This window comes from Phymastichus coffea, unplaced genomic scaffold (assembly GCF_024137745.1).
Source record: "Phymastichus coffea isolate CEN01 unplaced genomic scaffold, Cenicafe_Pcof_1.1 PCOF00219, whole genome shotgun sequence".
Classification (NCBI taxonomy): Eukaryota; Metazoa; Arthropoda; class Insecta; order Hymenoptera; family Eulophidae; genus Phymastichus; species Phymastichus coffea.
In genome coordinates, this window is record NW_026707030.1 from 1529 (window position 1) to 19695 (window position 18167).

Genomic DNA, 18167 nt, shown 5'->3' on the forward strand with positions numbered 1-18167 from the left:
ATTAACAGCATCGCTTTTGAAATAGACAGTTTAATGCGCGCGACTCGACTTGGCTTCTCTTCAATAAAACTTTTCCCTTCCCCGTTGTATATAAGCAACATTTCTATTTCTAATTAGTCAACTCGGATTGATACAATTTTAGAGAGAGGGGGCGTAGTCACGCAATCTTAATTAGCTACAGGTTCTACGAGGGTAGATCACGAGGGAAGTTGAAGACGGATGAATATTTTCTGATGAATGGCAGTTCATTAATTTTTTCGAGTGAAAAAATATGTCTTTGTTAACTTTGTAAAGAGGCGAAGTATTTTCTCGACTGTTTAACAAGAATTATAGACCAACAACTAAAATGGAATAAAAGCGTCAAACAAGAAAACACACAGAGCGTCTGTCGGTGCAAGGAGAACAAAGCACAAATCAATGAGCGACAAGTGGAAAGCCTCTGCTCGCAACGGGTGGTAAAGAGAGACAGAGAGACAGACATGCAGACAGAGAGAGAGAGAGAGAGGAGAGAGAGAGAGAGAGAGAGAGGAGAGAGAGAGATGAGAGGAGAGAGAGAGAGGAGAGAGAGAGAGAGAGAGAGAGAGAGAGAGAGAGAGAGAGAGAGAGAGAGAGAGAGAGAGAGAGAGGAGAGAGAGAGAGAGAGAGAGAGAGAGAGAGAGGAACGAATTGAGATTAATTATAATAGAGTGAGAATAAAATACAGAAGCGCGAGTTGGAGAAAAGTAACAGGGCGCGGAGATCAACTTGTCGATAAATTAATTGTGAGCGGCTACATTTGAATTTACAACTCGCTTTTTTCCGGTTTTTTTTTCTTTTATTCTTAAAAAAGAGAGAAGAATTTACATCGAAATTGCATTGGTGAAATCGAGCGTCGTCGTCAGCATAATCTGGGGAAAATGACTTTTCTCCTGCCCGTTGAAACATTCATGAGTGCAACGCTGCTGCCTGGTGCTCGGCAGACGAGTTTTTCGCATCACGTTATATCGCCGACCGTCGAGCTTTGGCAGCTCGATGATAGTTGTGTTTGCTCTTGGCTACTTCGCTGCGTAGCTCGCTTGCGATCGTTCTGAAAAGTCGACATTTTTTTTTTCGGTCTGAGATTTATTCACGTAGTTGGGAAAGTTTGCCACGTGCTTGACGGCAAAATAAAAAAAAGTATCAACGCGTCGATAAATCGAAACGTGACGAAGCAGATAGCAATCCATCAAGATATAATTTAAAAGAACCTCGCTATTATATCGCTCTCGCGCGCAGATATAAAAGTTTTTTGTAAATATACAAGGGTCCCTCGCCTTGCGGAGAAGTATACGTATAAACTCCGAAAGTTTTGCTCGGCGCGCGGTAGCGCTTTGCAATTTCAGTTTACAAGTTTATGTAGAATTCTTGAAATGATTTGTATCTTTTTTTTATCCAGGCTGATATTGTTAACTCAAGCACCAATTTCAAAATTCGCAAAGTTTAAATTAGAAACGTTGTCCTTTTGGAAAGTGCTTTAAATGAGAACAATTATAGTCTTCGGTATCTTTGCAATCTTAAGGATATTTTTAGTCATGGAGTTCTAGCTAATGATATTGTTATCTCGATGGCGTTGTTTTATCAGTGCGATCCATTTTCTACGAAGAGGTATTAACAAAGGAGAAAAGAAAATTTTTCTTTCTATTTCCTGTTTATTTTTTGTGAATAAGATCGGTTACTGAATAATTTCAAATATCCAATTTTCAAGAGACTTATAAGATCGACTTAAACGTTGAGCTACTGCTTTGAAAAATAGATGTAGTTCTTGCATCTGTAGATAGATGAAGTAAAGTTTGCTTCAAAAGAATATAAAGTACGAAAAATAGTTATTTAAATGTAATTAAAAAAATTATGTAAATGTAACAATGGAAAAATATCATTTTCTTTGCTGTTTAATTTGAAATATTTACGCATACGTGACTTTGACGACTTGATTATTTTTTTTCTTATGTTTTTCTTGTTTCCAACCTCAAACTTTAAAAGTTTATAATTAATTGTTTTTTCAATAACATATCTTTTCTCCAAGCTCGATCACGAAAAGTAAAAAAGGCACAAAATCACTTTTACCTCCATCACATTTCCGTAACCATTTTTCAAACTTCATATTTCCTTTTCTCCCTTCGACGATAACGACATTCACGCGTCATTTTTGCGTATCGTACAGACAACCATGTCAATCTCATTACAGCCTACACATCCTGCACACGCACCTAAGTTTCTCCTCCATCGACTCCATGCTAGCCTCAAGGTACTTGGACTCTTCTTCGTATGCTTCGCACCTCACTTTCACTATCCTTAGCTTCGACATCGCATCGTCTCTCTCACGCTTGACTCGCTGTAACATGGCCTCTAATGTCTTCTTTTCCTCCGACTTTTCCATCATCACACTGCTCTCCGAATCCTGTACATGAGACACGATCAAATAGAATTTTTCTACGTTGTAGTTGGGATTAAACGATTTGTCTTTTTTATTGAATACGAAATATCTGCGTATATATTGAAGCTGATGGATTGAGTTTGCGATGAGGTTACCAATGATGAACGCGAATATAATTGTATCCGATGTACTTTAGTATGATACGGATGTTTGGAAAAAAAAACGTTTCTTTTTCTTTACTTTTGGGATTGGCTGAGGTTAATTTGGAAATCGCTGTACGATCGAAAATTGGAATTTGGGTTCAATCAAAGTTTGAAATAAAATGTTAAAACGAATTTATAAAGTTAACAGTTAGATATGAGAAAAAGCAAAAGTATACCTTACATGAAAGTTTCTCTTCGTCGGCGTCATCCGCATCTTCCAAACTACTATCACGACTGAGTTCCTTGATTTCATTAGTGCAAGTAGACGAGTCTCGTCTCAAACTCGTCTTCTCGACAAACTGAATCATCGAAGTGTCCTCGTAATTTATGGTATTGAAACATTTCTCGTCATCTATTAATTTTTCATTTGCCTCCTTAACCTGATTTCGCAATTGCTGCAATAGCGATTTTGCATTCAACACATACAATAAACATTATCAAGCTCGAGCTCTCGAGTCTTTATCTTGTCGTGCGCGCAAATCTAATCTTATCGCGATAAGGCGATAGGTATATCGAAACAGAAATCTAACTCACGGAGACGCCCTCTAAATTCCGCATCATACTCAGAGCCGTGAAATTGCTCAGCTCGGCGATGCTTGGATACGCCAACGTCGAATTCGTATCGTCGTCTTCTCCGTTTTTTCGAGTGTCTTCGTCGTCATCGTCGTTGTCGTCAAGTTTTTCCGCATCAGCGGATGTAGCTGCAAATTTGTGAAAGTGGAATTTTTGTGCCTGTTTGATTCGATGGAGAGGTTATTTTGCTGGATTATAGGTAACTTTTGATCACATTCTCATAGAAATATTATAACGTTTCGATTGTTATTTACAAACTTACGGGTTGGCTTAGCATCGGCGTTTATTTTTTCTCTCGACCAATTGACAAATTTTTTACTCTTTGGTTTCGAGTCCCTATAATCTTTTTTCGATAGTGAAATTTCACTCGAACTGTGGCTAGTTGATAATTTTTGACCCATAACCTTTTCTAAGAATTTTCGCACAATTCGTCGTGTAAATCAATTCACTCACATGACACCAAAATTGTTATTTTTTATGAGGTTTCTTATCTAAATTGTAGTTTTTTATTAATCAGTGTTAGCTCACTTCTTCACAATTGAAATATTCGTCACTAAAAATTTTATCGATTCTCGCACAAAAATACGTATACAAAATACTCAACTGAAGTTCGCTTCTGTCACGCAAACACAACAAACTTTATCTCAGGCTTGAAGATAAGGCTATAAAAGACAAGAAGGTGATGCATCCATTTGAACATTCATTCTGAGGAGAAAAAAAAACAGTCGCGTTAAAGAAGGAAAAAAATGTATATTAAGCCGAGCAATTCTGTTAATGGAAAACCTTTCAAAACGACACGGACATGCAAAAGAACAGAGAGAAACAAAGGCTTCGGGGTATCGAGCGAATGACCGCGAAGTGCTTTTGTTGGGAGTAACTATCTCTCTACCTGCGTTCTGTCAATTTTTTGGTGCTCGAATTTCATTTGGTGAAACTCAAATCTCGGGAGTTGCAACGCAAAAAGTTTTTCATTTATGGCAGTTTTAGTGTTGCACAAGGGAGGAAGAGAAGGCTGATAAGTTTGTTTGAACTAAGTAATTTGCTTGATTGGAGCTGGGTGTTTTGCTAATTAGAAGAGAGTGTGCCACTGAAATTGAAGTGTGAGATTCATTAGTCAAATGGTCGAGAATTGTCAAAGTTTTATTCAATTAGTTTTGATACAATTAATCCCCTTTATTTCTCTCTTTTACAGGTAAGTCGACAATTTTCTGTTAGTGTCCAGTTCAGGTTCCTAATGAGTATAAATAAAATAAAAATTTGATAATAATAGTAGTTTCAAAAACTTTCGAGCTAATTTCCGTCCCTCGAGAAAATCCCTACCAACGCCGTAAATGCATACTTGATACTAAACTTGCAGAATTGATAACTCTCACTTCAGAGCTTTATGAAACATTGAGTAGACGCCTAAAGGAGGCAACAGAGCGCGTTAAGTATACGGTCGTTATAAGTCAAGACGCGCGGGAGGACCCCAAGCTTGTTGTTACGTTCATAGGAGCTTTCACTGTCAACGAATATTTCAGTTCTCTACTTCAATTTATCGCCTAAAGTTTTCGTTAATGCTATTGATAGCTCTCTTAATTTCTAACAGATTCTTTGGACAATTGGTGGCTCTTTTCGGAATTCTTGAAATTTTGTGGAAAAAAAGTAAACAAACTAAACATGTCGTTGTGTGACAAATGATAAATGTCATTTAACTACAGAAAGAAAATTAGGAGCCTCACTGCCCTTTGTACGCAGCCATGCACGCTCATAAGCTCATCATCTACCAAAGAATTTTTTTGGAAGCACGTGACAAGACTAAGAATAATCATTTGAGATCCCAGAACTTTTAATTGAAAAACTTTGAGCAAATAAAATACAATATATAAAAAAATGCTTGACAATAAAACGTTTTGTATATATATCTTTTAGACGTTGAAAAGGTTAATTATCTAACCCAATTATCTACAGATAGAAAGAGAGAAAGAGAGAGGGATAGAGAGAGGGAAAGAGGGATAGAGGGAGAGAGAGACAGAGAAGTAGGAAGAAGAGAGGGAAACGGTTTTGTAATTGAATCTCCGTTTTATATGATCTTACAACGACGTAATCAATCTTCCTTCTCCCTTCTCCCTTTTTTTTTCTTCTTCTTCCTCTTCACTGCCGGTAAATGGCATTGGAATAATACGGGCGCGGACGTGAACGTTTATACACTCTATCCGCTTTTCATGTAATTTTTGCTCTAGTCTGTTATTTTTAAAGCTACTGTTAAGAAAAGTTTTATTATCACGAACGATTCAATTAGCATTCAAATGAATGTTAACGAATTCCTATCGCCATCTATCAACACGTAACAATCACAATACAAAGCAACAGCAGTCGGAAATTTCCCGACGTCAAAAGTTTACCCCGGCGACTGAAGTTTCCGCCTTGGCACGCATGTGTCTATATAAAACGCGTAATATTGCAAATGTAAATTATCCCGCGGCAACGTCGTTGCTTGCTACGTGAATTGCACGTAATTCATAAAATAGTTTTATTTGCTACCATCTCCACTATCGCTAGTTGCTTTCATTACGGAGATGGTGATTTTCATATGCGCGACGCCTCTTTCCAATGCAGCAAGGTACGTTGAACTTTTCTTTTCGGCTGCACCGTTTTTTTCTCTCCGTCTTTTGTGTATGACTCGCTTACCGACCGATACAGAACTGTAATCTTCGTTTTTCATTCCGATGAGGACGTCCAAGCACGGAGATGAGGAATCTTAATCAGCGATACACATGGATCGAACAAAATACGCTGGGTTCGCAATAAAACGCCGCGCGTACGCGCGCCAAGAGCTTTACAACTGGCGATTCGTTGGCCGAGCTTAATCAAGCGAAAACACGTATGAATAATAATTTTTATTTTTATTTACATTTAGATTTTTTTTTCATATATATTAATTATATTATCAATTTTCCTTATTTTAATAATATATTTTGTAAGATCAATGGTAAACAAATTTTTAGATTATTATTATTTGGTTTAATAGATTGAATTATTTTATTTATTATTTATTTTTTACGACATCTTTGTCGATTAATAATTAACCCTTTGACTGTGACGCGCTGTTGGATGAATCCATCTATATGGGCGGCGCGATTTTCGCTTGTCAGTCGCTGCGACCAGTGACACTGACAGTGACCAAAACAGTACCCGAAAATTTGATGCCATTCTTAGGGTTTAAAAAATAATGGCAAAAAAATTAAAAATAGAGGGCTTATATATAAGCTTTTCGTATAAATTGATGGATTTGTGAGGGAGCAGATATACGCTTTTAGCAGTCAAAGGGTTAAATACAAGTCTCTTGCCGCTTTCATGAAAAAATAGATTACCAAGGTGTCAGTATTGTCGAACGCGCCAACGCTTAATTAACAATTGGAATCGATGTCTGCGCGTTATTTCGACGGCACGAACAGCCGGTCAACACTCCAAAGCATCTCTCGGGGCGTGCGTGTCATGAAAATGCAGCGCCACGAAGAAACGACGGTTCGACGCGGAAAAATAGGCGCGCGTCGTTGCGGGATGTGTCCTATTGACTGGGGCACGTAGCGAGAGAGAGAGAGAGAGAGAGAGAGAGAGAGAGAGAGAGAGCACGCGCGCGTGGGTGGCACGATGATAGATCGCAGCAGCGTGGTTAAAAAAGCGTCGAGTTCGTTGGAAGCGATGGAAAAAGTGCGTGAAAATTCCAATATGCGGGTGGCTGTTGCGCTAAAAATAGTTTTCCCTTTTTCCGGATTTCACGCTCGAATCCGCGCACCGCTGTGCGAAATACGCCCCCTAAGTCGTAGAATTAAGCGCGTATGCGTGCCGCAGAGACAGGAAATCTCATTACGGAAAATCTGTTGAAAGCTGCGGAGAAAGAGCACAGCTGATTCAAGTGTCAGATCAAAGCGATGTATATTTAAAGGGGTACATGGCGCTGTTGCAAGAGGGACTAGGTGACGTCGAGTTTTTCCATGGGACGACCCGTCTTCCTAAATACGTAACATACGTTCAAAGTATTCTTGTCAAAGGAACCACCATTCTTTGGTGAAAAACTCTGGTTGGATAAGTTTTTCTTATTTACACCTCGTCAAAAAAAACGTAATTAAACGAATGTTGCTTAACAAAATAGCGATGCAGAAGCTTCTTGGGAGAACATCAACAATCGAGCCTTGATTAACGCGAAGCAAATTGACAATCGCGATCCTCACTATTAAACTTTTCCTCTTTCGCGATGCACGTTCAAGTTAGAAACATTCCCGAAGGCACAGCGCTAATTACATCGCAACAAATCACTCAATCTAGCGCTGCCTCCAAAGGTTCCTCCTCGCTCTCAAATATAGCCGTTGCCATTCAGGCATCACGAGCAACAAGATCACACGCTCTGTATACGTGTGTGCGCGCGCGCGCGTCGACGAGAATAGTAGGCGGCGCTGTGGGCGAAGTTGTGCCGGTCGCTTGCACCATCATCTCCGTGCCGCATAGTCAGTCGATGCGCGAACATCGTACGGCCACATTACTGCGTCCGTCAGTTTCTCGTGCGTCATCATTTTGTGATTATGTCAGTGAAGTTAGAAGTATTTCTATAGACAGAGACAGAAAGAGCATTTATTGATTTTCGTCAAGGTCAAAGTGAAAGTCGCAATTTTGGAGAAGCCGCCACTACCTAAACATTGCCAGAAAGGTATTTCTGTCTTATTGTTCTTCTCTTACTGAATTTGGAATTTTTGAGATACTTGGTATTCGAGAGGAGTTTCTGTTTTGGCACACAAATGGTTTGGCTCGGTTGTGAAAGAATTTCAGAGACTTATTTATTCAAATGAAATTGTATTCGCGGATGACTATACCTACTTACGAAAAATGTATTATTTCTGGATTTAATTATAATTGTCGCTCGTTCTCAAAAATTCTTTATTTGTATAAAAACACACAAGCTTACATTACAACACTCAGTTTCAATTCAATCAAGCTTCCAACTGACCAAGCAAATAATTATCAATCAACTGAAAGAAAAGAAAACCACACGTTAAGATACAAACAAAACACACGGTTACTTTTGTCAAACGTTCTTCTCACGCTCCAAGCGTAATTGTCAACCTAACATACCGACGGTATTATACAATCAAATCGTAGTGTAATCCAATCAAACAGAAAAAATGCTATATCTGGTTCTTATAACTGAAAGTTTTTAATAATGCTGCAAGCTTTTTTTTATTATTTGCCAAAAAGTCGGATGAGTCATCGTTTTGGCTAGTCTTCGTGACAAACAGGCACTTGTGTGTCTCTCTCTTTATTTTACGTTAATATGGCTAAGGGTTAGTTTTGTTTTCTAAAAAGTTTGACGATTCATTTACCTTGATATTTTTTTCATTTAATCGTCGTAGATCAGATCTTAAATCTATTGGAAACATTGTGTTGCAAATATTTGTAAAAAAAAGAAGTTTTAAATAATTGGGTGATTTTTATTATTTTTCGTATTCAGGTTCGAAACAAATTAAGAATTGTAAATATTATACAATTTCGTATGGCAATCGATCTTTTACTTTTTTACCGATAAGTTATCATTCTTCCTTACACAACTCAAGTTATTCAATAGATAATTGTTATGCATTTCTTAGCATCAGCTGTAACATTCCTAACTTAAATTTAAATATGAATTAACTTGTTATATTCCACAAAACCAATCGGTATCTTCATAATTAACTTTCAATAAGTCAACTTTTGGCGATCTCTGTCCTAATACCGACTTCGCAAATAAAAGAAAAAACCGAAACATAACTACTTTCGAGCGTGAAGGATTTTGGTCGCCTTGCAGGCCACCAAAAAAGATGCAAATTTCGCGCTCGATAAATAAAACAAAAGATAAGAAAAAAAGGAGAGTCACTAAAAATAGCATTTGCAAACGGTAAACCGACCACGAAGGAAATGTTCGCATACTGGATGAGATCAGCTTCTTTCGGTTACTGCAGCATATGTATAAGTGGACGGTTTAAAGGTCGAGTGTGTTCACGTGCCCGCATCTATGTATATGTTGATTTTCTTGTTATGATCATTGTTTGAATAAGTTGTACGCGTTATCTCGTCGTTTAAACTTCGAACAGCAGTAGATAAAGTTATATTAGTTTTCCCTTAGGAGCGTCCTTGTATCTAATCTGTGCGTGAATATGGGGAGCAGTTTGTCCCGAGACGGTGGAAATTAATAAACTTCAAGAGGTCAGACGTCCATGCTAGATACATATGATGAATGGTTATACGGTGCGTGCTCCGTTGTTGCCTTCCAGAGGTGACGGCTAATTTTCTTTTCGCTTGTTTCATTGTTGTTCTGTTTTCTTGTTTTTTCTGTTTTTTTTTTTATCCGCAGATGGTAATTGTTTTTTCTCTTGGTTCTCGTGAAAACGGATAGTCTTTGAAACCAGCTCTACGTAACAGCAAAAAAACTTCTAGAAGAAAAAAAAATTCGATACTATATGTATCCGAAATCAATACATCTGTGTTCTCACACACGCGCGCGCGCGCGTTGCTCTACGCCCACAAACCATATAAATTTGAGAAAACCGCGGGGAGCCATAAAAGTATCTCGCCATCTCGAAACTGACCTTTACCGAGATGACCTCGCACATCTCTCGCCGCCAAGAAAACGACATTTATGGTCTTGAAAAGGCAAGCTATAACAAAACGTACATTGAATCGGTAGTCAAGGCAAGTTTTGTCGTAAAGCACGCATCATACCAAGTGAGTTGTACAAACAGCACAATATATATACAGGAGCAGGGCGTCGTTGTACAGCCAGTTAATTAGGTTTCCCTCGGCGTAGTCCGCAAAAGTGATCGTCGATGGGCATCACGCGACTATACGTGACTTAGCTTAGCGTCTTTCTCGTTTTGCGTCTTCCTTGCTGCGCGACGCGCATGCAAATGCAACGCTTGTGACGTACGGCTTCGAGTTTGGCAAGGATACGATTGTGTTCGGGGCGGCCGTCGTTCGTCGGGGAGAACTGAATTACAGTGGCTTGCACATAAAAATCGCAAGGTGCGCCAGGTTGCATTCGAGTAAAATGGGACGCGTGAGCACGGCACTTTCCATCGCCAACGTCTAGCGGCGATCTAACGCCTCGCCCGTTTCTCACGATCTGCAGTGGTTTTATCTCGCCATGAGACTTCGTGGGAGTATTTGACCAGGCACTATTAGCACCGTAATTTCCACTTCAAATGCTTTAAAACACTTGACATTCATCCGTGATTGTAACTCGTACATTTCTGTTTTTGTTCACGTTCGAAATATAGTCACGAACAATACAATACATCGCATGATTCACGAGAGGTATAGTATACAACAGCGCGAAATAATACGTGAGTCAGAGAAGCGCGACACGATATTATATACATACGACACGATTTAACTGCATGCAATGTCAAGCGCGATTGTATATATTTTTACCGCGCCGCCAGCAGCAGGTATGTCCCCGGAATGAAGCTTCTATTTATATACATCTTAAATCCACTCGAACTACTGCTGTATATTCGCGCTCACCAAAAGGAGAGAGAGAAAAAAAAAGAAAATTGTGTTGTGCACTTGCACTTATGAGAAATTCTCGGCGCACGTCGCATCTTCCGTCGTCTGCCCTCGCATTTTTCACCCCATTACGGCGAGGCATAAAGATTACAATGGCTTTCTTAGGCTTTCTTATAAGCTGCGCCGAAACGGAATGCAGAATCGGGAATTCCGTGATGAAAGTTTTATCATAACACAATCGACACATTCCGCAGGCGAGCGTACGTTGACACAAATTTGCGCTCAAGTGGATGCGGCTGGACGATTCTTTTTTCCTTCCTTTCCTTCGAACGATTCGAAGGAATGGTTCCTTATCGATGATGCGTCAAGGCTGATGAAAGATTAATGGTAACTTTCTTCCTAAGAAACATAAACATTTTCCTGCCTTTCGCGCTCTCTAACTATTTGCGGCTGGCGCGGGTCAATTTGTCGCGAGTGGACGTGGGAGGCGTCATTATGCTCGTGGATATTAACGTATCTGTGTCGTGCGACAATCGATATTTGTAATGTAATGTTTGGCGCGTATATTGAATGACCGCTTGTTATATAGGCATTTGCCTTTGCATAGGCGACAAACAAGTTACACTCGTTCATTACTAAAATTTTTAGATATGCAATGTCTAACGAAAAGACTTAATTTTATTATTTCTATGTAAATAATACACTTAAGGTGCCGATGTAAGCCGCGTTTCAATGCGCTCAGAAAAAAAAATCGTATTCTAAGAATCTGTCACGATTGATCCTTTGATAAGTACAGCGCCAAAAGAGAAAAAACGAAATATTCCACGCTCCGAAAAACTCGGAAAAACTAATGATGCATGCACGACTAGGCTAGCGCGCACACTCAAACACACAGACGCACACACGTACAGGCTGTATTCAGTGCCGGAAATAGATTTTTATTTTAGGGAAAGTGCGCGCCGCACGAGAGCAGCCTATAAGGGGTCTTTTTTAGGGCGCCAACGAAAGTTGCACGCTGAAGCACATGTTTCGTCAATCGTCGGCACGACGTATACGCACGCGCGCGGCCGCGTCCGCATCGATCTCTCGCCGAAAGACTCTTTCGCAGCGAAGCGGACGAAAGAGAGAAGCAGCGAAATCGCTCGCGAGGTGCAGAAAGGCGTCTTCGTCGGAGAGGATCGATGGGCCGCGCGATGAAACGGGGAAATTTTTCGGCGTCGATAAAGTGGCTGCGCGAAAGGGAAGCCCGGCACTCGCGTCGACGTGCTTATCCGCGTGCGCTCGATTTGCTCTTTTTGGAAAGACGTTCTCTTGCCGCTTGCGCGCCGGACAGAAAATTTCGATCGATTAATCAGTAAATAAGATAACGGCTTGAGCCACGTTGCACACGCGCGCTGTGACATTGAACGTTTGGTAAGCTAAACCTCGTTCCGAGCAGATCTCGAGAGTCTGAAACAAGGATAAGGAACAAAAATTCGTGTTCGCGGCAAAAACAAAAATTCGAAATTGAAAGTTGTAGCTTTGGATTTTAGCACAAAATTACATCGTTTTTCTGCCACTTTTATACTCACCGATCAACTTCTCAATCAATGTTTCACAGTCTGTTTCAATAATCAGCGTTTGATAGAGTACGAAATCGTCGGCGCGCTGTAAATAGTGGGAAAAGCTGTTAGCAAACCATATTGTCATTCGCGACCTCGACATTGACATTCCAAGACTTGTTCGTCCGATGAAGGTCATTGATTTGTCACACGCATCATATGGCACTACATACGGAATCGACCAATGCTTTCGATTACGATCTCTATATTTATTACTGGACTTTCAATCTTCCTACATAAAACGGTACATTACCTAACTAGTGCGGGAAAGTAGATCCTCGTCTCGTGCGAGGTTGACGTCCGATTGAAGCGAAGGTGAAAATGCACATGAGATAAACCTGTTAAGTATGGTATGTTTCAAAATAACGCATGGCAAGAGTCAATGACAAAGGTGCGGCTAGTCATACTTTCCACGTGGCACGTCGAAATAGTACATTACGAGACAAGTACAGAAAAGTAGCTTCTTATCTCGTGTGGCGTTTACGCCCGAGTGGAGCGAGGGTGAAAAAGCACACCAGACGAGAAACTCTTTCCCGAACATGTGTTGTACCGTATTTTTCGACACGACGTGTGGAAAGTATGATTTTTGACGCTCGGTTTTCGCCAAGCGCGCGGGAAAAAGTGATGACCTATCGACACATCGTGTGGGAAGTACGGCTTTTCCGCACGATCGATGAAACATCTGCTCTCTAATTGGCGCTTTCCATACGTTACGTTGAAATAGTATAAGTGCATTACTTAACTAGTACGGATAAGTAGATAGTAGTTTCGTGTGTTTTGCGCCTTAGCGAACCTTAGCGAGGGAGGAAAGGCTTGTTGAAATAGTACATTACCAAACTTGAAGTGTATAATTTTGTTTCCTAATTAATATTGGCGGATGTTAAGCGTTTCAAATTATAGAATTGTTTCATATTTATGTTGATATGAATTAAACATGAAACTGAACATCTATACAAACAAGAGATGGGCGCCGGAGGCGCGCTTATCGACACTAGTTTTTTCTTTTTTAAACTTCTAGTATGCGCGCTTCATAATCGCTTCGTTTCTGAACAAAAAAAGAGGTTTTGAGTCAGTCAAGTCGCAACAGTCAGATATAAAATCAAAATCTCAATCTGCACGTACTAAAAAAAAAGCCTTACAGCCGTGGACAATACTCAGAGAGCTTGGTCGCTCTCTTTTTTCCCCGCGTGCTTTCTTTTGGTGAAGCCTCTGCGAGTGCCAAGAAAGAAAAAAAAAAAGAGGCGTTCGCTTGCGAGTGCATTTTCCTCTCCTAATGGGCCCGCGAGCGCGCGCTTACCTCGTTAGGCATCAAACTTGACACCGTTGCTTTGGGTGCTCGCTCGGGGTGACGTATATACGTTGCCAAGTATAAATCGCATACAAAAGTTCAGCGCTATGCTATATTTCGCTACTTTTTGTTTTCGCGGACGATATCCGTACTTTTTATTTCACATCGATTTTTCTTTTCTTGTTGAACTGTGAGATACGATGTAAATATTGTATTAAAATACAGGTTTGATTACATAAAATCAATCCGAATTCAGTGAAATTGCAGAAACTCATACATCTTGCCACTTACCTTTCATTTTACATAAATTAAAAATAAACTCACCATCTACAAGCGTATGGCATTTCAAAAATTGAAGAAAAAAAAACGGGACTGGCAGGTGTGGGTATCATTAGCAGAGAGAAGAGATCAGTGGACGGGTTGCGACGAGATAACAGTCAAGTTGCGTTGAGAGAGAAACAGAGAGGATAAAAGATATTAAGCGAATAACAACACGGGCGAGAAGCTCTTGCTCTTGTTTCTATTTAACGATTGCACCCTCTCTCCTCCCCCTAGACTATACTTGTACTTTACCATCCTTATCGGAACCAAAGACTCGTGCGAGATTACTCCTTGCATAATTTTCACGGGGCTCTTGTTTTATGGCCTCTACCGCCCCACGAATGCGCGCGAGATGTGAATTATTCAAGTTAATTCTTTTCTGACACTGTGGCTGTTCTGTAATGTGGGTCTTATTTTCACATTTTATTTTATTTGAGATAATTTTCAGATGTCTTATTATTTAAAATTGGATCTTAATATAAGCTTTAAAAGTCATAGAGATATTTTATGTATATAGTATATTTTAGAATATTTAATTTTGCCTGTAGCAGTTTTGATTTCGTTCAAGCATCAAACTGAATATTAATATGAACATAAGAGATAATCACGTAAATGCGTGTGACGTTGGTAGTTTTATAATTTTTTTCATAAATAGTGTATTTCGATACTAGCAGGTAGCGTTCAAACATCCACATGAGCCTCAAATCACTTTCTCGTACACGTTATATATCTAACTTATTTTTTTGATGCGACGTGTGCTAAACGAGATTTGAAGTTGAGTCTACGGCACTGGAGTGTCGACAAAATATAATAATTATTTCAATAGGTTATATGTTTATATAACTAATGTTTATAAATATATATACATATATATACTTGTTACATGGCTTTTTATATTACATACTGTCTTGTCAAAAAACCGACAGAAAAGGATTTGATCTTGTTTCGACATATTCAGCCATTCATCGAACTACGTTGCAATATATTATGACACGCGTTCACAAATTTTTTATTGAAATATCTAAATTTTCATTTATCCATAAAAAAGTAAACCAGATAACTTTTCCTTCCTTGACTTCAAGACAGTTAAATTATTTTACGAATATAAATTTACAGTAAGAATCTAATACAGCACTATGCGCAACGACCGTCTGAAAATCAATAATTCGATGTTACATTCGCAGTTCACGCACGGCAGCGCGTAGCTTTGGACTTTTTTTTTTGTGAAGTGGGGCCGTACGCGGGAAAACAATGTATGTCGTATAAAAATTTGATTTTTCCACACGTGAGCTTTTTGAAAACCGAATTCCGCCAGCAAGATTTTATGGATAAATCTCGACATTCCGTTCTGGCAGACTCGTAAAAAAATCATGAGATCGTGCGTATCGTCGACAAATTTGCATTTCAACGAAAAAGAAAATTATTTTTTTGCAAACAAATATTTTAACGTATTTAACGAATTTTTTTTTCTGTTACAGGTAAGCATAACAGGTCGCCGAATCTTCAATAGGGTAACACAAAATATCAATTTGTAAAAGATCACTAATGGTAATTATTAATAACCTTCACTTTATATCTACATACTCGTATTTTTATTAATTAACAGCAGCGTAGCGTCGTTGCAAATTCTCAACTCAATCTATAATGACTCCTTTGTTTGGGTCCAACTCTTCCGTGTGTCTTCCGCTCGACTTAACCCTTTTCCTCCCAAATAACACAAATTTTTTCTTAACTTTCATCCTCATATCTTTTAATGAAAAAATCGTATGAAAAATTTATCAAGTATCATATCTTGTAGATTTTGACCTCCTCTTTCGAATGCCGTTGACAAAATTTACCTAAATTGTAAGCCAGAAACGTTATAGGCCGGTTTTCCGGAAAATTCACAAATTTTTCGCGTTTTTTTTTCTAAAAAAAGTATATTTTGAAATGGAAAAAGTTTGCACACACCATTGGAAACACTGTTATCGGTGTTATAGATGTCTTTTCTTTCAAATGCCGTTGGATTTTTTCCGAAATTCAAAATGGCGAACACAAAATGGCGTTCGAAAGGAAAATTTTTTTTTTAAACTTGACGAATTTTTTCCTCCAAAACTATCAAGTTTAGTGAAAAATTTCTAAGAACAAAAATGTCTTAAAATTAGTCAAGAAATACTCTCAAATTTTTTCAGATTTTTTTACAGCGAATTTGGAAATTTCGATTTTCCGATTTTCCACGAATTCGAAAATTAACTCTCTCGCTTAAAGTCCTATCGCGTCGCGATCAGAAAAATCGACTTTTAGCGAGGGTAGCAAAAAAAAATAATTGTTAGACTTGAAATTTTTTAAAATTTTGTGAAACCAATTTGAAAAAAATGTATACTAGGAATAAAATTGATTAATTTTTTACTCAAAAACTATTGACTCAATAAAAAAATTCATAATAACAAAAGAGACTTAAAATTTACCTACAATGATATTTTTCTGTCGTTTTGGCAAAGACTCCTGCAGTAGCTCACGAAATTTATGACAATTTAAGACCAGACACGCATTCACTCGAGAAAGTGATAGTGAAAGAAGAAGTAGCGTATTATGCTACAGCACTTCTATGGCTAAGATTGCTCAATATAAAACGTAAGCAGAAGGATCAAGCCTTAACAAATGAGGAAAAGGACATCTTGAAATTTACCGACAACGAGGTATTCAATGTGCCGCAACCGCTGTTCTTCTATCTATCATCATCAATCGGAAACTATACCGACCAGATGAAGAAAATAACACAACTCGCAATCCCACCCCTACCTATAACAGTGCGGCGCGGCTTAACTAGCTACCACGCTGACACGATAACTATCCAAACGCACAACGCATTTGAGGAGATACCATCACTAGGTGTAGCGGGAGATTACGTCATGGCTTTATGCTCAGACAAACTCGCTCCCATTCCAGTGCATGGTTTTGGTGTACCGGCAGGGTCAATCACCACTCCAAATCTATGCGGCGATCTCGGCCCGATAGGCCCGCGAAGGATAGAAATCAAACAACTCCTGATGGGACAAGGCATCGACCACGTTCCATGAGACGAAAGCCAACACACGCTTCAACTTTAAGTATATCCAGCAGATATCGGATATACTAGGTAGAATGGAAACGTACCGGATGGAGAAGACAAATTTTTCCAATCTAACTGACTCCGGCGCACCGACGACTATCATCAAGACTAAGCCCACAGAGCAGGGTGTATGGACATCGAAAGAGGTCCAAGGCTTTTCACCGTCTGCGTTCTCGGCTGCATTGATGGGTGGCGCGATTATGACCGGCTTTCAGTTACAAAAGGAACAAAGCCTCGATCAAGGAACAACTATTACATCGAGAAACCTTAAATGGTCATGTCTCGCTCCTGATCCAAGTCAACCTCCAGACAATCAATGGTCTATGACCGAAGATTGGTACAATTCCAGAGACACAGGGCGAAATTTACCACCACTCTTGAATGATGAGAGATTCCAGTCTGCAACCGAAAGGCAGGATATCTTAATGGATAATGTATGCCGAAGGTTAATTAAAACCAAACGGTAAGATGAGTGCTTAGCACAAAACGGGATTAAGATCAAAACAAGACACACACACACACACACACACACACACACACACACACACACACACACACACATATATACACGGGGCCCCTTCAAATTAACACTAACCCAGTCTGACATTCACAGAAATGCAACAATTTAGCTGAGTTAACTTATCTTTCGCACGTCAATGTTAATGGATTAAATGTACCCTCACATTTCTCTCTTCTTGAAGCTGAAGTCCTGACCGTCCCTTACGACCTAATAGCAATCTCCGAAACTAAACTTAACGAATTTGTATCAGATGCTCTCCCCCCCCTCCCCCCCCCTCTCTCTCTCTTCCATTCGAAGCCCGACGTTATGAAAGAAAAATAGAGTACTCGTGCAGAGGCTTTTCGTCCATTCAAAAATCGAAGGGATTTTTCTACTCGCGTAATTGGCTCTCTTTCGTTATTACGAGGATAACTTCGTATAAATTTTATTCAACAAATTGGAGTGCCGAGGGAGTAACTCGCCCGTTGTGTTTACTCATCGCGTGCTCGCGAGCATCTCGGAAGTACAACAAATTGCTGGCTGTAAATTGGAGGAAATGGCGGAGTATGAGTTTGCAGCAGCGAGAGTATCTAATGTCTAGTTCGTTCTCGAATGTGGGTTGGGGTTGGGTTGGGTTAAAACGTGATCGAAGGTTTTTTTTCCGTTTGATAGGCGTAAATTAAA

The 18167-nt window shown here is 39.4% G+C and overlaps 2 protein-coding genes across 3 annotated transcripts in view; one reads left to right on the forward strand and one right to left on the reverse strand.

The window, feature by feature from the left end:
- Positions 1-802: 802 nt before the first annotated feature.
- LOC131674203 (uncharacterized) lies at positions 803-3569 on the reverse strand. The gene is made up of 5 exons (XM_058952718.1): positions 3431-3569; positions 3130-3296; positions 2772-3014; positions 2226-2416; positions 803-1066 (listed from the first exon to the last, which is right to left on the reverse strand). Exons 1-5 carry the CDS (start codon positions 3567-3569, stop codon positions 979-981), a joined length of 828 nt encoding a protein of 275 aa, XP_058808701.1. The 3' UTR covers positions 803-978.
- A 4103-nt stretch (positions 3570-7672) lies between these two features.
- LOC131674214 (guanine nucleotide-releasing factor 2) overlaps positions 7673-18167 on the forward strand; it is a 41770-nt gene continuing 31275 nt past the window's right edge. For both annotated transcript variants that reach the window (XM_058952731.1, XM_058952732.1), the window contains exon 1: positions 7673-7855. The gene's annotated coding sequence lies outside the window, so the exon portion shown is untranslated. The remainder of the gene's footprint in view (positions 7856-18167) is intronic.

Coding starts and splice junctions, on each gene's coding strand:
- LOC131674203 (XM_058952718.1), bottom strand. CDS start 3,569: ATGGGTCAAAAATTATCAACTAGCCACAGTTCGAGTGAAATTTCACTA. Junction 3,015..3,129: donor GGAATTTAGAGGGCGTCTCC/GTGAGTTAGATT, acceptor TTATTGTATGTG/TTGAATGCAAAATCGCTATT. Junction 1,067..2,225: donor TCGATGGAGGAGAAACTTAG/GTGCGTGTGCAG, acceptor TCGACTTTTCAG/AACGATCGCAAGCGAGCTAC.